Source organism: Ascidiella aspersa, chromosome 7 (genome assembly GCF_963924565.1).
Source record: "Ascidiella aspersa chromosome 7, kaAscAspe10.2, whole genome shotgun sequence".
Taxonomy (NCBI): Eukaryota; Metazoa; Chordata; class Ascidiacea; order Phlebobranchia; family Ascidiidae; genus Ascidiella; species Ascidiella aspersa.
In genome coordinates, this window is record NC_139453.1 from 23,254,366 (window position 1) to 23,277,345 (window position 22,980).

The window sequence follows — 22,980 nt, forward strand, 5'->3', positions numbered from 1 at the left end:
CAGTATTTACTGAAAAGTATCAAGTTGATAGTTCTTCATCGACGAGCTTCTTTCTACTTTTATCGACCCACTCCTAATCGCTTTTGTTCAATAGAAACAGAACGCGATTTTTCAATAAAAAAAAATAGCACTGAATAAAATTTTTCAATGCTTCTTGGTAAAAATAGTCCCGAATCACGAAGAAACGCCAGTTAACCAAAAGTTGTAATTATCGTCCTAGAATGAATCTTTCAAAACACCAAGTTGTATGTTCAAAAAGCTCTGCCTGTCAAAGTAGTTCATAAACCATAATAAGTCAGTCTGTTGTGATTTTGAATGATATCCCACGCAAAAGCTTTGTCATGAACAGGCAAAACAAGTTGGTTACTTCTTGAGTTTAATATTCATGACCACTCCCCCGCCTTCAAAATTCCGCGGTCAATAAATTATTAAATTCTTTCAGTGGAATTAGCTGTCGTCAATTTTGGCGACGCCTCGGCTCAACGCTCAGTGATTAAGTATATGCGCTCAAGATGTCGCTATCACATCGCAAAAGTCAACAGCAGTTGGATTTTACGCGCTGAAAGCACCAACACCAGCCAAGCTCGCTCAGACATCCCTGCCTTTGAATAGCCTTTTTTCTTTGTGGAAAGCTTTGTCTGAAAAAGATGCAACGTATATATCTTTGAGTTGCGTGTAATTGTCACATCCCCGACAGGTTTGACTCGCATTATGTTACAAACAGCGCTGCTGAGTTAAACAACAAAAATGCAATCAGCTGTAGGTTGCTAAACCGAAAGTGATTTTGAAATTTCCTTATTCAAACAGTTAGCTACACAAATGGGTTCGATTGGCGGTTTGATTCTAGACCGCCCAGTTTGTGCAGGCCTGGAAGTTAGGCATTACTGAACGCAGAGAAATAATTTGCAATTGAAGTTGCCCGACAGGAACTGAAAATTAGTAATCTTGTACACGGAATGGTGCTACAGTAACCACAAGACATAAAGTACAAGGTATAATGGTCGGAGTGTGCTTTATGGTACAGGATGGACGGTTTTGGGAATATTGTCCCTTGTTTTCTTGTTGACCTACCGCGTTCAGCAGTTTGTTTTTAAATATGGATTGCAGGCAGTTCAGTGCGACACCTTATTTCTGTTCGAATTTTCCGTTAAGCTAATGCTTTTCATTTCACAACACGAAACCTGTCCTATTGGAATTACTGTATACTTTGTGGTTAGCGATTAACCGTACAATACGTACAGGTCCACATGTAAACAAACCTATTGTATTGGTGCGGACGTAGGGTTATGCCCTTGTTGTGTATATCACCTTACAGGAAGACTTGTGAATACCCCGGGGGTTAATCTGGCTTTAGCATCAGCAGTCAACCTGGTGTGACGCGTTGCTTCGCCATCGAATTTGCTATCAGTTTATGTTATTGCTGGCCACAGTACGAGTAGGCAGTAAAAGTAGTTTGTACCCTGTTTGTCATTGTCAAAATGGGGAAGCTGTCCGCGAATTAGACTGCTGCTTCACAAATAAAGCCGTGGAATGGCAGTTAACGGCATGAAAGTGGTAAATAGCTTGTTCACCAGGCCATACGGTGGACGGATTTACTATCGCTAAGCACACAACGGGACATGGTGAATTAAACGACCGCTTTCTTACGTTTATTAGGCCGTTGAAAGTTGTGCCTGTCGGGTAGTGTTTAGTATCTTGCGCATTAGCACACAGAGAAAGCAGGGCTTTCTAAAAAAACGTAAAATTTTACGAAACGTGAAATTTTACGCACTAATGAACACACTGCTAAGGCATTTTGTTATGCCTTACAACAATTAACCAAGTTATAGATTTGGCCCATGTAGAATACCAACTACCAAAATTGAAATTATTTTATTTTATATTTACCAAGAATGTGGTAAACAGTTTATCAACCTTGCCATTTGTTGTAAATGCTGGCTACGTCCTTCCCACAATGATATACCGCTTCGTGTGCTGTCGACAAGGTCGTGGCCATCGATTATTATCAGCTGATTTGCGATAAACATGCCTTGTTGGCGACCGCCTAGCTTCTCCGATTCTAATTACGGGCCTTTTTCCGGCAATTTAATCCATCGCGGCCCGACGAAAAGACGGTGCCGCTGAATACAACCATATTAAGGTAGCCTACATTGTTTTCATTCGGCAACCAGCAGACTGCTCTACTGTTGACAATCGAGTGGGTGCCTGGCCTGTTCGCGCGCATACTGGCAACCAGGCTGCTCAAGAGTTTACTTGCAGAGCAACTTGCGATATACAATAGCTGCCTTTTTAGCAGGAAGGCCCTAGAGCTGTGCCGTGTATGTAAATCAGCAGCTGTTACAAACTTATGATTTGTTTCTTCCGTGTTTCGAGCTATTGTTAGCACAGTTGGAGAGTCATTGTGTAGCCTTACGGTTCACTTGAAGTCATATAAAGGGCTTTGAAAAGTTTTAAAAATACTTAAGCAACACTGCTTTGTGTCAATTATCTGTACATTTTCATCAGTTGAAAGCTGGTAAGCAAAATGTGCTTAACCTAGCGAAACCAGGGGAAAATACCTAGCATCAATAGGGCAATGAGTTAAGCTGATGAATCATGAGTATGGTTTCTGATTACTACTTTCTGGCACCAAAAGCCTATCTGAATGTGTGTGCAATGTGCATAGGTTTTAAAGGCTTCCTGGTGTGTCTGTGTGTGTGCACGTGGTTGGTTTACTGTTATAACTTCGTATTTTGTAAAGTCAGTATCTGTTTGTTTTTTCATAGAAGTTTTAAATCAAAACTTTCAGCATCGATATTACGTCACGTTTACTTTTGTGATAAATTGTAAGCGAGCACCATGTTTACTTATCTCAATTTGTTAGTTCATAACGGCATATCTGCTATTATGTTGTAAGTCGTAACCGAAAACGTTTGGAAGTTCTAGTTACTTAATCGAGTTTTGGTGTTTAGAAGAAGGACAACTAATGACACGACTTTTTATTCTGTCATCTTACATCCGGACCGTGCTTTTGCTAACGTCTAATCAGGCCCTGCTGATATGACGTTGTTTACAAGAGTTTTGACTTTCAAGACTGTTCATATAGATTAGCCAAAGCTCGCCGATGTTGACTCGCTTTAAGAATGTTGTTAGAAGTTGTGTGTGTGGTAGAGAGGGCATTAAAACACGGACCAGTGTCAGCTAGGACACTCAACGCAATAAAACATTACGATTAGTACCAGGTTAGATATCAAAGAGCAATGTTGGTTACAGAGAAAGCTGTGGGTAATTAAATGTTGTATAACATAAATAGTTGTTTACGACCGACCACAAACGGTAGGATGCAAATGTTTTGGTGTTTTGCCAAATGTAGAGTTCTGATACCATTATTGGCCATTTGACGTCACGGCACTTTTTATGTTCCGTCATGGTTTGGAGAAGTAAAGTAAAGTGGAAACACTGTCATATATTGATAGAAACCAGACCCACATTAAAATCGTCCCTGACTGTACTTAATACTGCCTGCGCTACGTGTCTAAATATACCTGTAATTGCGCACAAATCTGCCGTATAAGCTTGTAAACTTCGTGGAAGGGGGGTGTGTCTAGAGGTGTTTAATCTCCACTTTGGATTTAACCAGAAATTCGGTGCGGTCGATGTCCTATCGCTACACCTGTTTTTAAATCGCCGTTTCTTTTTTTAGACGCTGCCGGACAATCCAATTTTACTTAGTGCTCAAATTAAATTACCTTGCTCACTTACTGCCGAGTGCTGCAACATGGCAAGCCCCCCGGGAAGCTACCGTGGAGCTTTCTGGGAAACCGACTTTGTGTCGCAGACCGGCTTCGAGACGGTTGTAAATCACATCAAGGACGGTCAACGCTCGTGCAAGTGGCTCGAGGACTACCTTAAGGGAAGGGCAAAGGCTGAGGAAGAGTATTCGAAGGCGCTTTTCAAGATCTGCAGGTATACGGCGAGTTATTTCTCGTCGCCCGTGGTCCTTGGCATAGGCGTTCCCGATGTTTCGAAATACTTTCAAGCCTAAAATACCTCCACTCGGGGTTATATTTTTTTTATGCAAAAGCCAATTACTCTTCTTGGTAAAATAGTGTTCTAAGGAATAAAGCGGTACGTTGTATCGTTAGCGTTCCTTAAAACTTGAGGTTACTTGGTATGTAATCGCCATCTAAATTTGCAACCTGGTATATAAATAGCACCGATTGTACGAGCCAATATGATTGGTCAACATTTGAATTACTGCCACTCTTGTATTTAACCTCTTTTAGAAATACCAATCAGTCTTAAAATTATCTTTGATTTTGATTAGCTGAAGCACTACCAATAAAATCGATTGGTCAAGTCGAAATATAGCAGAACAAAAATGTCGCCAAAAGCAATGGTAAACATCCCCTTGAAACCAAAAAAGTAATACTTTAGTAGGGGGGAAATCAACTAAAATTGCGTCCAACCAGTATGCCTGCGCCGTTAATTGTATGACCGTAACTAGAATTGAACAATAATAAATAATTTACGAGACCTTTCGGTTTTGCGAGACCAGTTACTAAAAGTTGTTTAAATATTTAACTTATCCAGTCACGTAAAAAGCTTAGCATTTTTGAAGTATAGTATTACTTGCTATACTTCTGGACCGTTCTGTAATTTCGTTTAGGAGGGTATGTAAACTTGTTTGACGGTTCATTTTTTGACATATGCTTGTGTGAGCTGTGCTGTAAATTGAAATGACACGTTTGCGTGTAAAAATATGGTTTAGCCCACCGATCGATTTCTACGCGAAGCACGGAAAACGCGACGTTCTAGCCATTTAGAAAAAAACCAAACAGATTTTTATTATAGAGAATTTGCGGAGCCCAACGTGTTTCGTGATTTGAAACTAACGTTAAACAGTCGTCAGGGTGTGCAACAAAACACATTCTCAATTAACTGTTTCCACAAGTTTGGACCTTACTCGAAACAAATACCGACTTTACTTTCTTAAGTTTGGACGACATTTTTGTACTTCATATCCCAGCACATGTCTGTACCACGGGGCATTATTCAACACCTTTGAATTTGACTTTTGAATATCAAAACAATTTCCAAACAAGTGGTAAAAGCGTAGACTGTCATAATACTAGTTGGTTAGTAATTATACGCCAACGTCAGTCTTGTAAACAGGCCTCATTTCTGTTTATGGCCTTTTGTTTCTTTGATGGACCAGTGTAGCAAGTGTTAAATCTTATTTGTCGATTTTACTAGCCACTAGCAACTTAAAGACTGGTACAAAAGAATAGGCGTATGTTATTACAACGCTGGTTAATCTATCAACCTGTTAAGACCCATATGGAAATGTTTATCTCCGTCTTTGCAAATAAACAGATGAAGTATAACTAAACCACGATAACCCCACCACAAAAGCAAAACAAAAGGCGTCGAAGCACAATCGGCAAGACAATTCACGTAAATAGCGCAGAACCTTTAGTTGGGAGAAACTTAACAAACGCTTTCGACTCAGTGAATGTGAAGTGCCATATCGATCCTTTTGACGGCTAATCACCAAGTTCATCGGCTGGCCTTTTGTCGACGACCGATGCGCTTGTGCTGTACATGCCAGACAAACAACAGATCCGAAGCCTATATTTATGCCGGATATTCCGTAATTTCCTACGGATAATTTAGGCAGAAGTCCGGTAGTTCGGTACCAATCCGTAAAGATAACACCATAGTGAAGTTCATAAGCGGACTTTAAAACAGCGTGGGCGACATTTATCTATTTACGCATAATAAAGTTATAAGTGGATCTGTAATCTAATGAAGTATGAATAGTGATTTAATATGCCACCGCATTAGATGCATATTTTTGCTAAAATGCTATATTTATTTGTTTGTCGGACCAACAGCGATATTTGGCCGTGCGCCAATTGCACGACGTGATATTAAGCATCAATTTCAATCCGAAACTATCGGTAATTTGTTGTCTATTCCGCTCCCAAACATATTATTTGAGCTAAATAATAAGTCAAATCAGACTGTAGTCTAGTTTATTAAAACAGGGCCTCTTAAACAAAGGGTTCGTGGATTTCTTAGGTGTAGTTTGAATAGTTTAGCAGATCAGTGAATGTTTAATTGAATTTTTGTGTACAACTAAAAAACGGAATGAATTTTTCAATTTATAATGTATTTATTTCGAAAGAACTCTTGTATATTTGTACTCGTTCTCAGTTTTGTATTAGCGCTCGATCGTGGTTCGCGGAAACTAAAATTTGTTTTAAGGGTTCAGCGTTAAGTTTAATAGCCTGCATTAAAAGTAAACAGAAATAATACTGTTAACACACAAGGCCCACAATGCAATATTTGTAAAATCCAGTGCTGTAATGACTTTAGTCATTGACTTGACTTAAGTGCACTTAAGTCATTGTTTTCAAATGACTTGACTTAAGTTGTTTTGGTAAAATGGCTCTATTTGACGTAAGTATATCAGACAAATGACTGGACTTGGCTTTTAGTCATTGAGTTAAAAGACTTGGTGTAAAATTAAGGGTTTTCATTTACCATTTTATTATAAAATTGAGCTATTTTTTCGCAAGTTTTGCTCATAAAACGTTTAGATTGCTGTATGTTATTTTTGTTTTTTTTAGTTGAATTTTTGCTTATAATAGGACGAGTTTACCTATTTTAATGGTTTTTTGTTTTAATATTATATTAGTGGATTGGCTTGGAGATGTCTTGCCGTAATAATGACTTGACCGGGACTTGACTTAGGCAACTGATGACTTTAAATGGGACTTGACTTATTCTTTTTAAATAAAGACTTGACTTGGACTTGGGTTATTTCACAAATGACTAGGACTTTGAAAAGCGCCTTCATTTCAAAATGACATTTTTACAACACTCCGTAACACCCAAAGTTTTTGTCGGGCCAATACTCTTGAATTTATTTATGCTTAATTTCCGTTGGATATTTTGGCATGAGCCTTATTTTATAGCGTCAAGTTTTTATCGTGCCCCTTTAAACAAAATTGCGGGATCTGCTCATCCTACAAGTCCCAATACTTTTTATAGAGTAAACGGATTTTAGAAACTTTGGCAACTAGCATTTAATTGCGAAAAAATCTTTTCAGGGTTGAGCGTGGAACCACAGAGTGCGCCACCATGCGGAAGACCCTGGATGAATTTCGGGCCGAGGCCGAAACAGAGGCGACGCTCCACGCCACTCTAGCGCAGAAATTCGCTGAGGAAATCACCTCACTGACTGAGTTTCGCGAGAAGTGAGTTGTCGCGGTTTGATTTTTTGTTTTACATTAGTTAAGGCCGCAAAATCTTTTTTTGAGGTTCAAAAAACCTTTACTTCAAGGATTTTTAAACTGGGATCCATGGACCCCTGGGGGTTCGTGAAAGGGTTCCATGAAGGTCTAATTGAAATATTATTGTATTATTTAAGAAGTGATCAATTGCTCAATAAAAAGTTTAAATAAAAATAAAACGTTTTAGCACAGAATGCATTTGGACTCTATTTCACTTTCACATTTTTTGACCGAAATCAGCATATTTCTAAGGTCTACTTATATTTTGATGTCAATTTTTGACGTCTTTTTTGAAACCTTTTCGCCTACCGTGGTCAACGCCAAGCAAACTAAATTTTAAGGGTCCGCGGTAAAAAAAAGTTTACGAGTCCTAGCTTTAGATTGACTTCCTTGCGTTCAGTTGAAAAATGCCCCATAGCTAGGACCTATATAGTTTCCAACAAACAATAGCTTTCAAATTGGGGTAAAAACGACTTACACTTTTTGCTTGAAATGATTTAAAATTAACAGGGCCGCACAAACTAGGGGTTAAAATGTACCCGGAACATGCAATCTACTTCTTTTATCTATAGGGGCCATACAAGCGGATTAGACTACGGACTATATGTTGTCTATAGGTTGGCCGGCGGGTTGAACGCATTTCTCGTCTACCAGTTTCACCTAAACTGAAGTGCTAGCAATCAAGTTCATTTTTAGGTGTAAATTATTAGTAGGAAATATATAAAGTTGATCTGCTAAGCCTATAGATAGGCTATAGTTTAAAAAAATTGCTCAAACACAAAAAAATCGATTTGATAGTTACGGTTGCAAGGCCATGTTATGAAGCAATAACAAAGCGAGCGAAAACATTTAATACAGAATTGGTTAAATTATTAAAAGTAGATTTTCAAATTAAAAGCTTGACGTATAGGCTGTGCGATTAACACGTTTTAGTTTTTTAGGTCATATATAGTAATACCGTCGCTAGCCCAACATCCTACAATCTGAGATGTAGTATTTTCAAAATAAGGTATAGAGGTGAAAGGGTACAGTGTCCTTATTTCTACAGCCATAGTTTCGCCCAAGATTTTACGAACTTGGTCTGCAATTTCGTCGTAAACTGTAAAAGTTGCTTTCAGTCCGCCTTTTCAATGGAAGTTATCCCTTTGACGAATCTCCCCGTATATCGTTAACCTTGCATTCTAGTCTACACTCAAATATTACGGAAGCCGTAAAGCTTACGACACGACCGACCACCCCGGTTTCGCCCAGATGCCACTCATATAGGCCCAGTCATGTTCCTCGTGTCTTGATGAAATTTTAATGATTAATACATGCGCCCCTAGCATAGCACATATAGATAAGACGGCCGAGAGTGTTTTCTATTGCTTGTTGTGTTTAGTTAGTCTAGCGATTGAGGTTTTCAACTGAATTCCCATTTACAAAGAAACCTATACACTTGGTAAATTGAAAATAATCTCTCAGACAGGTAAAAACAGTTGATTAAAATGTTTCATTGCGACATTGGTCAATTATGGTCCAGTTTACAAAATATCCAATAACCCAGAAGAGTGATAAAAATTTCTTGGACATAACACTGTTGAAAGTTTTATTTACAAATGTAAAGCAATATAAGGTCATTCTGTTCACAACTCTTATTGTTTTTCCAACGAAAAAAAGGCCTAAGTTGCACTCTGAATTTTACTATAAAGACCCCAAGGACTGCTGAAGCGACAACACCAGTTTTCTCATAAAGATAAAAAACAACACGGGCGAAGATATGACATTTGAATTCTAAACAAAAACAGATTAGGTTTGCACAATGGCGGCGAAGATTTCCAATATTTTTACTGTTTCCATTTACCCGTGCGTCAGTCGTTTAACGCCTGTCGATTCTAGCCCAACGGCAGCGAATTCAATTGGTCTAATTCGGCCGCGTCAGCCAAAATATACTCCCAACTTGACTAACGAAAACATCGTTGGATTGCCAGGCAAATATTTAAACACCAGGCAAATATTTAAATTGATTTTTACAGTTTCTGCTTACCCGCGCCTCAGCAGTTTTAGGATGCCTCAATTATAGAGTCCTAGATTGGTCAATTTAGCGTGCTTTATTCAGTTTGGACGTATTCATTTACGTCATTCATACAAACGCTCCCCTTAAAAAATGCCAGTTTTCAACCGTGTCTTGTTTTGACTTTGGCAGGCAAAGGGAGGAACGCAAACGAAACGAAGACACCGTGCACCGCGCGCACAAGAACAAGTCCGACCTGTACAAGAAGATGCACAGTTGCAAGTCAGTGAATGTGTCGACTGTTAAGTCAAAACAAACTTTTCACGACTTGAACGTTACGAACGCTTTAAGGGTTTGCTTGCTTGGTATCTTATCCGCTATATAGGTAGGTGTGGTCACTTTATTTGGAATACCTACACTAAATTTTCAACTGTGGCATCTCATTTTTGGTCATGCATGTTTGGTACTTCGGACGTAATTAATTTTCCAATAAATTCAACTAAAGCAAACCAGTAATTAATTTACTTTTTGAAAGATTTGCCACTCTTACTTTGGACAGATTTGTCACACTTAGCTGTTTTTTATAGCAGTCCTGAGTAAACCAAGTGACTTTTTTGAAAAAGGTTATAAGTACACGAGTTTATTGAGAGTTTAGAATAGATGATATCCGGCTTGGATCACCACATCGTCCACTATACGGAAATAAACCGGGCCGAGCAGCTTATGTGCTGACTTCTTTGCATGAATAGACAGCTCCTGGCCATTTGCAATCGGCAAACACTTCCGTGTTACATAAACGGAGTCACAGCACACCAAGATTTTGCCACTACCCATGCCGAAGCTAATAAAAATAAACTTTTTTCATTAATATGCATTAAGCGTCCTTTCGTTGAAACACTTTGGTTATAAAACAGTGAACCACGTTGATATCGTCTATTTTTTTTTCGCTGAACCTTGCATTGGTCGATTGTGGCTGCCCGGTCAATAGGTAAACATTTGCTTTAGAGAATCGCTGGTATTGTTTGGGCATTATCCTATACCGCTTGACCAATAGCAGAGAAGTGAAAGCACTGGCGAAGCGCTATAGTGATTATTGGTAAAACCTAAAATAATTCCTGTCCATTATTATATAGGTTTGATAAGCGTGTGGAGTACAAATTTCCAACTTTATTTCGAATTTTGATTTGAGATGATGGTTGGGCCAGGTTAAAACTGGACTTAAAAGCCACATAATATAAAGTGTAATTCCCTTTCAAAAAGCTGTAAATATCAACGTTGTTGAGCCGCGGGTAGGATAAAATTGCTTGGCGAAACTATGGGATTCGACTGTGGGGCGTAGTTTATCAACGTCCAATTCAGACAGCTAAATTTAGATCCAGAACACAAAACATCAATTTATCAAGAACATCGATTTATATTTTTAACCTTTTCTGGCAACAATCAGTCTTCTTTTTAAATAAAAAAAGACTCACGTGAACACAGTTGCTGTCAGGATTGATAGCTTACAGGTTTGATTGTCCGATACGTGATAACCCCACGCCTTATACCTTCGCAAAATATGCCTATATTTAAAGCGCTATGAAAACAGTTGCTACAACCTTCTAAAATCCTTTTGCTATATAAAATCCTTTTTGCGAAATTTATTGTATTTTCGTACTACTTTACATTTTAAAATGCCGCTTTTGGCGCAACAATAGAATTTAACTTTTTTAACAACGCGTTTTGGATCTATTGTTTATTAAGATTGGGACAATTAAGGGTGTGCAAACACGGATACCTATGCCTAGTTTAAGTTGGAGTTACAAGATACGCTGTCAAGTGAGAGGCTTTTAACCAAGACTGCTTTCTATCCGTGCCCGCGAGGAATATAGGTTAACAGTGAGCTCATTATCTGTGTTCTGCTAAACTATGTTTAATTCAGTGATTCCACTTTTTATAACTGTGTATATACCTTTAGACAAGAGGGATTAGGCAAGATGTGGACTGAAGAGAAAATGTGTTACTGTTTATGTTTTCTTAGCATGACGTGTCCTTTTGTGTGTGGCCCCGCGAACAATAAACCAACGATACGCTGACAATCGGTCTCCCCCGTTAGTTGAACAATCATAACGTTGTGCTTTTCATGACAAAGTAAATTATTTACCGACACAAAAAACATGTGTCTAAAAAACAAAAAAAAACATGTGTCTAAAAGTTTTTTTTAGGGACGCATAATCATAGCCAGTGTTATAAACAAGTCATTTTTAAATGACTTGAGTCCCAGTCAAGTCATTCGTAAAATAACTTACCACAAGTCAAGTCTTTTTGAATAAATTACAAGTCAAGTCCCAGTCCAAGTCATCGGTTGCCCAAGTCAAGTCCCAGTCAAGTCATAGTTAGAGCAAGTCAACTTCACATCAAGCCCTTGTCACAAAACTAAAACTTTAAATCATGAAAACTGGCAAACTCTTCCGATTATGCACAATAACAAGAAAAGAAGCACACAAATTGTTTTTATGTGCAAAGATTAGGTTAAATAAAGCAATTTTGTAAATAATTGCTTAATGAAAACAATTTATTTTAACCCAAGTCATTTTCCCAAATGAATTAAGTCAAGTCAAGTAATTTACCTAAGAACTTAAGTCAAGTCAAGTCATTTAGCCCAAAAGACTTAAGTTAAGTCAAGTTGTTTGAAAATGACTTAAGTGCACTCAAGTCATTACAAAAACTGATCATAGCTATCGCGTTCCTTTCAGAAACTCGTACGAGAATAAGTGCAAAGCGGCGGAGAAAGCCGAGTCAGACGCTGAAAAGCTAAAGTTCGGCAACAAACACAAGGACCTGGACAAGGCCAAGAAGTCGGCCGCCCAGGCCAGGGCCAGCGCTGCCAAAGCCGACGACGACTATCGAAACTCGGTTGCCAGCGTCGAAAGTGCGCGTCAAGTCTGGGTAGGCCAATTTTTTTAACTTGTTTTTGCTTCGAATTTTGGTGAGCGCTGGCTCGCCGTTTAAAACCCACATCCCCGATTGTTTATCAGCTATTCTTGATCAGACTTGGACAACTATAGATAATTCGAGTTATTTAATTCAACGAATTGGAGCAAAATGCAGCTAATTTCTACTTCTAATCTAATTTGTTAATTGCTTGTGTGCTCTATTTCTAGTTCTAACTTACTTCGGATTTTTGCCAAAAATGCTACTTTGTCCAACGGCATTTTTAGTCTCTCATTTAAAACCAAGAATTTCTAGTTGGAACTACTTGTAATATTTACAGTCTGAAAAGCATAGAAATTAGCACACACATATTTGCTATTCACGTACTTACTGAAATAATTTACGATTTAATTAAAATTGATTGTGAATAATTAAATGTAAATCTAGTTCAAATGGTAGTTGAAATTAGATTTTTTTAAGAATTGGGTAGGCTAATTCTAATCTAATTTGAGAAAACACAAAACGATCATATTCTAATTCTAATCTAATTGGAAAAAACTAAAATACTCTAATTTTAGTTCTCATCTAATTTAAAAAAACTAAAATCAATCTAGTTGTCCAAGTCTGTGCTTGATAGTTGGATTGTCGGGTTAGGTTTTCGACAACAAATCAGTTATTCGCTTGAAATTTATTCGTAACGTCCCTTACAGTTTGAAAAAAAATGTTTAAGGCTTTTGCTCCAAAATTTTCCAATTCTACACATCGTCGTAAAGAACAAAATTGATGACAAAAGTGCTGGATTGAGGAACCGCGAAGATTGATTTTCCTCGAACGCGTATTTTGCTCTTTCATTTTAATACGTATCGTTTAAAAAATTGCCGAAAAGTCCGTTTGCAAATGGCAACGGTGGAATCACAATAGGTTAAAACCTCTGAGGATAAATCGAGAATAATTCGTAAGTGCTACTAAATATTTTAACCCATTTGTTAACAAAAAACGTGCCGTAAAAAATGTCCGAATAAAGTAAAAGCTGGGTCTGTTTTTTTTTTCCCAAATGCAACTAGGGGCGACCTAACCATTACCAAAAAGTTTAATACCTCACCGCAGAGTCAAAACCAGTGGTGACTTAACTTCACTTACTGAACGTGTAAACTCCGTTCGTGCGTAAGCGATGGTATACGCGCGAATGCGAAACGCGGAAATCGAATGACGAACGTCACAGCCAACTAATTGCCGCAATCACGACGCTGTGTCGTCATAGCAACACAGCGTTACCTCACCACTTTCTGGAAGTTTCGACTCACACCGGCGACCTTAAGCGACCCCACAGACGCTTCCGCTCGGCTCAAATAAACTGAGAGCGCGTGTGGTTGCATGCCTGCTGTCAGTTTTTAAACAACAAACAGTTGCCCACTGTTTGCGTTTACACTGCCACAGTATAGTGCTGTATAGCGAACGGCTCGAAATGTTCAATTCCTTCAACTCGTGTATGTTGAAAAGTTTCTTTGATTTGTACGACGACACTAAAGAGAGCAACCCAATAAAAACGTAGGTTAAGTGCAAAAAAATATACAACTTTGCGTTTGAAAGAAAAACTTTTTAAAGACTTGCGTTGCCGTGGCCTATATCGAATAATTTGTAAAAAAAACAGAATTCTTGTAGTTATTTTTAGGCGGCCAGAATACCCTAAATATACGTTCAATTTTGTCCGATTTTATATTGCTAAGTGTTTTGGTGTGACTACACGACGCACCTGGCTCATAAGGTGATTTTGGTTTCCACATACGCTTTTTTCTTTAAAGCACATGCTCCGAAATTAGTTTACGTTTCTTTGTCGAACTAACTCAGAACGATTTTTCAAGTCGATACACATCCTTTGAAATGTTAACGGTTTCAGATTTGTAGCACTTTACTGTCGATATAATCATCTAATTTACACAGTTGGATCGAATCGATGCAAACACACAATTTTTTTATTGAATACAATATCCTTGTAGGGCATCATCAACTATTCCTACTCTTACCAGCTTGTCAAATAAGGATATAAAGATTTTTTTTGTCTAATTTTCTTAAAACGTCATGTCCACCAGGGCGGTCTTGGTCGTTTGAGTTCAACCATCTGTAGGTGTACCAAAGGATAGTTAACGCTTGATATGGCGTTCACAAGTTGTTACTCCGGTGCCTCTAAAAACAAACCTTTGTAATCTTTGTGCTCACTATTTACTCCACACCCCATGACGGACCATTGGGAAACGGTTGACGGAAATACGCTGATGGTTTAAAACACATGGCGTTTGTTACTGAGCATATGCTAGAAATACCAAGCAACGTCGTACTTCCTCAATCAAGCACTGTGACTCACCGTTTAAAAGACCGTTGCATATGCGGATGATGTAAGAAATGAGGCTTTGCAGACGTCCTTATACCGTATGTAGCCTTTGTGTCTGATTAACCGCTCTATAGAAGTCGGATGTCACGAACATTACATTGAAGTGACGTTGAGCGTTTGCAGAGTTGCCACATATATGTTCACGTCTAAACTATACGGGACGTCATTATGAAAACCTTGCGGTAAAGTTGCTTTTTATCCGCTTTTGCCAGGTTGCATCCCGTTGTTTTGTCCTCACCTCGCAATTATTATTTCTCATTTTATGAAAGTGATTGAAATGTAGCGTTTAGTTTTATGTTTTTTCAAATACGACACGAACACCTTCGCTTTATGTTACTTTACCCATTAAACAAATACCTGGTATCGGTGTCGTAATCAAATACAAAGTATCGGATATCACTCTTTGCGATTTGGAACGCTATATTCACATTGTCTCTCTTTTTCGCGTTATGAGCATTAAGTAAAATGTAGTAAGCTTGATTAGAAATAAGGACAAGCAATTAACCGAGTTTTCATACCTGTGCGGTAGGCTGCTTGGTCAGATATAAGTAACACCTCATAATTCAACCTCACAAGTGCTGCGTATTTACTTGTGTGGCGTAGTGCTTTTATAAGCGCTCAAATGTCTTAGTCAATGGATAAAGTGTCGTGTAGGCAAGTAACCATCAGTTACTGTCCAATCAACTTCAAAAACAAATCTCCGGTTTCGATTTCTATTTTTAACCTTTGTTTTCCCAATAGGACGAAAATGGTTGTGTATTGCCATAAAAATATATTATGCTGGACCGCCTTCAATGCAGTGCTGTGTAAGCACTTTATACAAAAACAATCGAGAGTGGGCCATGCTTGCAGAGGGTTTTGTTTGGCCGTGTTTTTCATCCTTAGTGGCTGACTACATTACAGTGTTTCCCGCCCAAGATATTTGGATTGGAAGGCTGGCCCAAAACCAAGTTAATGACGTTATTTGGCATAAAACATCGCCGTGTTATAACGAATAAAGCATTTCTGCCGTATATTTTGAACAGTTTTGGCGTAGGATTTCGGCGAAAAAATTTGGCGAGCATTTTTGGCACCCAAAAATCATAGAATGTGTAGTTGGGCTTCAGGTGATAGACGTTGTTACTTTTTTATGTTGCAAATTTCACTATAGAGTTTTGCAAGTGTAGCTTTTGTGTAAAGAATTAAATCAGAAAACGCATATGTCGTATTTACGCGCGGTTCTAAAACTGCTTTTTTTTAAATATGGACTGCATTGTCAGCGCCTGCCTTGGCACATCAATGTAAAACTGGGCCTTATTTTGTGTTTAACAACCCGAAAATTTGCATATTGACTGCCGTATAGAAGCGCCATCTGTTCAAAACAATGGCATATTGAACGAAATTTAAATAAGTGACACCAGACACGTAGCCCAAGGTGATAGGATTGGCGGACAATTAGCCGAAGGCAAACCAACAATGCAACGAATACAGGCCTATACGTCAATGTCGAATTCTACTAGGTCGGCAATATACGGCCTCACCCGCCTGTGTAAATCATTCTTTACAAACTGTAGCACTACTCTGGCAGCTGGTTTACCAAAGACACTTGTCGATCACGCCTCAAGCATGCAAGAACCACACTCCAAATTATCATGAGAAGTAGTACACCGAAAGCCATTGCAGACTCACCGAATCTGTTGATCTATGATGTAGATCTCAGTTGTTAACAATCTATGTGTGCATGTTTCATTGAACAGTTGAGAAATGTGCGAAGTTAAGTTAATGACCTATTATGTGGGGTTTAGTAAATAAACTCGTGAGAATTACTTAATAAGCAATTGGGCATATATATTTCATAGTTTTATTTAGCAAGCTTATAATGTATGCAAAACATAAGTTGTGATGTTCAGCGTCTGGTTTACAATAAATGCACAAAAATATACGTTTAATTCTAAGCGAGGATTTATTACAGCTAACTATTACTTTTCCCCGCGACCTAAAGTGGTTTTATCGGCAGTAGGAAAAGTTTAAAATTTGCACAAAAAGCTTTGTAAAACGGTATATGCGTGGCAAAAATTTTTCTTTCTGCAAATTTTCTCATACATTTGACGCAACACAATATGCACCCTGGAAAATAAACGCGTGGACAAGCGGAAACCGGCACTAGCTAAAAAATTCAAAAACAGCGTGGGTTTTTGCTGCAAAATGCGACCCACAGCTGAGGACGTTTCTTGCACCCGCGCTGTATAGCGACTAATGCTATTTGCAGACGCCGCGAGAACCTATGACGCTGCTTTAACGGCGACTTCCGTTTCTTGCCAAAACGGCTAGATTGAGAACGGCGTGTTGCTGCTTTCTTGCGAGGCAATTTGTGAACATGTGTCGTCAGGCTGTAGACCGACGAACCGCATGACGTTATAACCCTCTAACGACTCAAATATAATCAGCGCAGGGGGAAGCACATACAGTATGCAAATGGCCCGGAAGCGTATAACCCGTACGTGCAAAGAAAGCGTCGATTTTAAATGATCTGTTACGTCTCTCTGTCGCGATTTGGCATTTTGTCCAAAACATCGAGTATTGGTATCGCAACAAAATATAGAGAGTACCGGACTTGGGTACACTATTTCACTGATGTGTATTGTAGCTAATAATGAATATCAAAGCCATAAAGGTCGAGTAAATCGGCATACTTTTGAGAAAGACGTTACGGTACGCACTTGTATCGTCATTAGGTAAAATCATTGAAATGTATCAAACTCCCACTTATAAAAGGTGGCGAATTCAAAATCATTATGAGTTTCTAATCGCTTAGACTTTAAGGCAATAATTAGCACTTCCAGGTGTTGAACAGTCGCATGAACTGATAATGGATGTGTAGAGACTTCAATCAAAAAGTGCTTATGTCGTATTTACGCGTCTCTATAGTAGTTGCATTAACTGATTGTGCGTATCGAAACGTCTCTACAAAGTTGTCGATTTACCCGACCTTTTTAGCTTTGACATTCATTATTAGGCTAGCAATTCTGTTGTGCAATTTTATCGGATTTAAAAAAGGAATTTCATAGCCGAAAAGGTCGAGTAGATTAACATCATCTTGATTTAGACGTTTCGATACGAACTTGTATCGTCTTCAGTTGATGTGACTAAGAAAAAAATCAAACATCATAGTCGGAGCATTACAAGTTTGTATCGAAACATCTTAATCATAATAATGCCGATCTACTCGGCCTTATTGCCTTTGAAATTGATTATAAAGCTACAATATAAATCCGTGTATAGTTTACGCAAATATATATTTTATTTTGAAGCTGAGGGTAAAAATTTTGCTCACATTAAAAAAGTGACTTAAACTATGTCAACGATAGATTCTCACATCGGTCCATATAAATTCTAGTTTATCGATTTTTTGTTCAACATGGCTTCAGTTCGTAAAACTTATCTCTTTCATGAACAGGCGCGGGAGCACGCGGACGCTTGCGACGTGATGCAGAAGCTGGACGAAGAACGTATCCAGTTCCTTCGCAACGCCGCCTGGGTTTTCAGCAACCTCTGCTCGGACCTTTGCGTGCGCTTGGACGAAAGCCGCGAGCGAATACGCGCCACCGCCGAGCAGTGCGACCACGTGGCCGACGTGCGCGAGTTCGTGTCGCTCAAGTCGACTTGCATCGCGCCGCTGCAGGCCGTCGAGTACACGCCGTACGGCAGCGGCGAAAGCGTTCACGCGCCGTCGCCGCCCACCGCCGCTCTGCCTGATCTGCCCGGCCGGCCACCGCTGACAAACGGCAGTGACAGCCATAGCCACAGCCACGTATACCAGCTCGACGAATCTACGCAAAGCATGAACGGTAGCAGTGGCGGCAGTGGGGGTGGAGTGGTGTTCAAGGCGCTTTACGACTACGCAGCCACCAAGGATGACGAGCTGACGTTGCTGGCTGGAGACACGATCCGCTCGCTTCCCAAGCCCAACGTCGACCCCGGATGGATGTACGGAGCCAACTCGCGGACACACCAGCAAGGCATGGTGCCATGCAACTACGTGGTGGCCGCTTCTTAAGACTATGCCGCTTTTTGGACCGGTTGCGTTCTGCTCGTGGTGAAAATGTTCGTTCATCGAATGGCCCGCTGCCACCTTTCTACCGTCCTATGTGTACGCCCTTTTTCGACCCTTAGTTCACTTTGAAGCAGCGGTTCTCAAACTTGTCTGACTTGCGACATCCTCTAGGAAAGATTATTATTAGCTTGCGGCACCCTGCTAGCATTTGCGTCAAGTGGTTTCATGTAAAGTCACAATAAATGAAACTGAAACAAAATAGATCAATTCTACACAAGGGAGGAAAATATCGTTTGGGTTATTCTCCTCTAATCATACACAAACAATTTTCTGTATCAAAAAGTTTACCAATAGAGCAAAATAAATTGTTTAAAAAATCACAAACGTATTTTGGCACCCTTGAGCAGGAAAATGGCATCCCAGGGTGCCGAGGCGTGCCATTAGAAACCACTGCTTTACAGGGTCACATGTAAGCTCAAAATCAAGTAAAATGGAACTCACCCGCTTTTAAAGTTGCCGTTCTAGCCAAACCAGCGCAAAACTGATTCAAAGTGAAGCATAATTTAACTCGAATCGTCTATTGCCTAAAAGTGTCTTGCCACGTTTTCGAAATTTGTATAAACTAATTTCAACACTGCGGCGTTGGTCAACTATATATAATAATATATTGTCGAATGGATGTTATTAGTGTGTGTCATTCTTAAGCCGTGTTTCATTTCAAATATATAATATTATTGATTTGAAATCCTTCGTTAAAAATTATACTAACTAATATAAATAAGACCTGGTCAATCCTAAAGCGTTTGCAAATTTAGTGCACAAACTCGTCCATGATTATTAGAGTGTTTGTTACGTTGCGTTTTATAAACGCTGTAAACTTGATATTCCACGCACTAACGACCAGATAAAACAGTGATAAAAAAGTAATTAGCGGTTTGCCGATTTACTGAAGATATTGATACTCTGTCTAGCAACAGCACAATATAGCAAAACCCTTTCCTTTTTCGTACTTTTTTCTCACTGTTGTAGTGAAATCTTCAATACGAGTTATGCTTTGATTATTCTGAAGTTCAATTGCGTGCGTTCGCACAGATTTTTGCCTGATTACGTTTAACGCTTTTTTTCTGTTTGCCTGGAACCTATTACGATTTAATTGTAATCCATTGATTCTAGCGGAAAATTTTGGGTACGATTTGTATATCTTTTAGCTCTACTTTGTCATATAACTGGAAAATAACTATAAATTATATCAAGCTAAAGTTTAACTCAATTTATGAGTTTGGGCCTAATCTATTTATCAATGCCTAAGTCGTCAATTGAGTAGCTGACTTAATACCGAAATAATTTATTTAATTTTGGGATGTTGTCTACTTTTTTGGCATCGATTGCCCCTTTGTACTTTAAAAACGTACTGGAAAAACTCTTGTGCGCCACCAAGCTGTCGGGCCGAAATATTTCAAAAGAAACTAGCACTGTAAAAAATGCCAAGTGAAAAATTTACTTTACACACTGTGTATTTTAGAAATGAAACAAACCTGTAAATGATTTTTGAAACTTAAATTAACTGTGCTTTATTTATCCACTGTTTTTGACAGGCTCTAATATTTAAACCATACTTGTGCTCAGAGCACTTCTTAAAATATCACAAACAGGGTTTTTTATTTAATTTTGAAATTAATTTTACATAATGTGCCCACAATACAAATGAAAAAATACTAAGAATGCTTTAATTAACCTGAACAATTTTAAAGCAATCATTCTTTCACAAGACCTTAAACAAAGTGATATCAGAACGAGAACGCTATAAAACAATTGTTTTTTGCGTACAGGCCTATGAACTGCTTTACTGTTGGTATGTGCAATATGTTGTGATGGTTGACCGTTTTTTGCAGTATATGTGTCGTTTTGGGCGAAGATACCCGCCGCATTGTTTTAGGCACTAATTGTTTGTTGAAACGTCTTTTGTCTGTTTGTTGCATTTTAAAACTATACCCTGCAAGAAATACACGACGATCATTTTTTATACTTTTTGTGAAAATTCTCAGATATAAAAGTCAACTACTTTAGTTATAGGGGCCATACAAATTGACGTTCTATAATATTATTTTTGTTTTAAGCTCACGGTAATCCTTTGGTTACATAAATTCTGCGGGGTTCGTTGTCACTTACCAAGAAATTAGCGCATATCGCAATAAGGAAGCCTCATCGTCGTCATCGGCACTGCAAAAATCCGCATTTTCACCCATAATTAGGTGCTGCTGTTACTGAACTAAATATTCAATGTTTGCGTCTACAAAATTCTGTTTGGACGAATATGATTTCAAAACGTGAAATGTTTGCTCCACAAAGTTAAACAAAGCTGAAATTTTAAAAATGTTGCACACAATGTTAAGGACGAATAAATAAATAAATAAAATGTTGGGGGAGTTTGAATATTATTTAAAGGGGTCCATTGGATAAAAAAAGGTTGGGAACCACTGCCACAGAAGTTATAACCATAAGTGACTGGTTGTATGTTCTGACCTACTACAAGTGTTTATGTACTCAGTGAACACATTTTGTTCAGAAAAACACTGCGTTAAGATGGTGTTACAAACCAAATTGATATCACATGCTTAGCATTAGGCTACACAACAAAATAAAAATACTGCTTCGAATGCTCTGCTAAACTCATATTGAGAACTTATACAACCTCCCTGTTCCAAAAATTATCACATTTTAATGATTACATGAGCTGCTAGACCGTTATCTGTACGAATTAACTTTTGTTCAATCTTTGCTAAAAAAAACAAAAATTCATATTTTATGATCTAAATCAGAAAATATTACGTTTCTGACTTTATAACCTTTTAGATATACTTTTAAAGCAATACAGATCATTCAGTATTTTTAGTTTCACAACTTTCTGTACCCCTCAAAAATAAAAAAATCACTGCCTAAAACACTTTTATTTGAGATGTTAAAAACATTCCTATTGTTTTTTTGTTACGTAACAGTAGTTTACGAGCTAGAGGAAGTCAATTTCATTGTTACTCATAGGCGCAAGATATATTTATATTTCGGATAAAAAAGTCGTTAGAAGCAAAGAAACGAGAATCCGTTAGTTCGTTACTTGTGCATGCTTTTAACGTAAATTCGTCTGTCTAGAAATGTTAACATCCTCCTAAATTGTATGACTATAATCTAGTTTTATATAGTTTATGTGTAATACAACTAAACTGGGGGTCGCGTATTGACTTTGGAAATGGGTTGGCCACAACATATAGGTTGGGAATTACATTCTATACAGTATAGAGTAACAATATCTAAAGCGGAACTACTTCTCACAGCAGTAATACGACAACGACATAATAAAACCAAACACGCAGCAATGTCTACGACGGAATAAGGCCTAAAATCGTTCGAGTAAGGCATAAATCCCTCGGAATAAGGGCTTACTGCTTACTCCTTAGAGCAGGGGTGACGAACACGTGGCCCGCGGGCCACAAGTGGCCCGCAAAAGAATTTTGTGTGGCCCGCGAAGCATTCGGGTGAGGACAAGGCAGTCTTAAAGTTTCTTTGACCCGCTTCTACTCTTTGCGATGCGATATCAAAAGCTGATAGCCGATATAAATAACGCGTATATCAGCGGTTCTTAACCGGGGGGCGCGGCTTTACTTAATTATTTAATTTTCTTCCGTGATTTTAATGGTTTCGTTTAGGTTAGGCACCATTTCTACAGATGTACAAACTCTGTTTTTTTTCCCAACTTTACATTTGAAACTGCCCAAAATTGTCGCGCTACGCGCGTAATTTGAATTATCTACTTTTTTTCTTTTTAAGTTCAAATTCTCATTGAGTGCCACTGCATGTTTTCTGTCTATATGTTATACATATTTCATCGAAGAAATAATGGCCCTATTTAATTTTAGTTTTGCTAACTAATAGATAGATGATAAAAGTTATCCCTTTCGAACAATTTTTGTTCAATATTTTATATATGATAACAGGCTAGCAACAGGGGAACTCTTTTTTGCGCAAATCTATAACGTTCTTTGTAATATTGCCGTTGTATTGTGTGTCGTCACATCTTTTAAAAAACGAGAACGTAATGTTTAATTTTTGCGCTTGACTTTTTGCGCTCTACATCACAGCCTTACAACTTGGGGAGTCAATTTCCTCACAACACGTTTTGCAAACTCACCTCGATATAAATCAATGTGTCGAGCACAGCAATTTGTTGTGTGCCCAATGCTAAAAGCCTCCTCAATTGCAATTTAGCCAATTCAAGGAAATCAAAACTTAATTTTTTTCGCGCTACGCCCGACCAGCAATACGCTTAACTATTTTCATATTGTCTCAGTGATATTGGTCATAAAATGTCAAATTGCTT

The 22,980-nt window shown here is 38.4% G+C and overlaps 1 protein-coding gene across 1 annotated transcript; it reads left to right on the forward strand.

Annotated features, from left to right (window-relative positions):
- The first annotated feature begins 3,563 nt into the window (after positions 1-3,563).
- LOC146138401 (proline-serine-threonine phosphatase-interacting protein 1-like) lies at positions 3,564-19,509 on the forward strand. Its single transcript, XM_083393255.1, has 5 exons — positions 3,564-3,945; positions 7,098-7,244; positions 9,466-9,555; positions 12,009-12,201; positions 18,012-19,509. Exons 1-5 carry the CDS (start codon positions 3,758-3,760, stop codon positions 18,609-18,611), a joined length of 1,218 nt encoding a protein of 405 aa, XP_083249381.1. The 5' UTR covers positions 3,564-3,757; the 3' UTR covers positions 18,612-19,509.
- Positions 19,510-22,980: the final 3,471 nt, after the last annotated feature.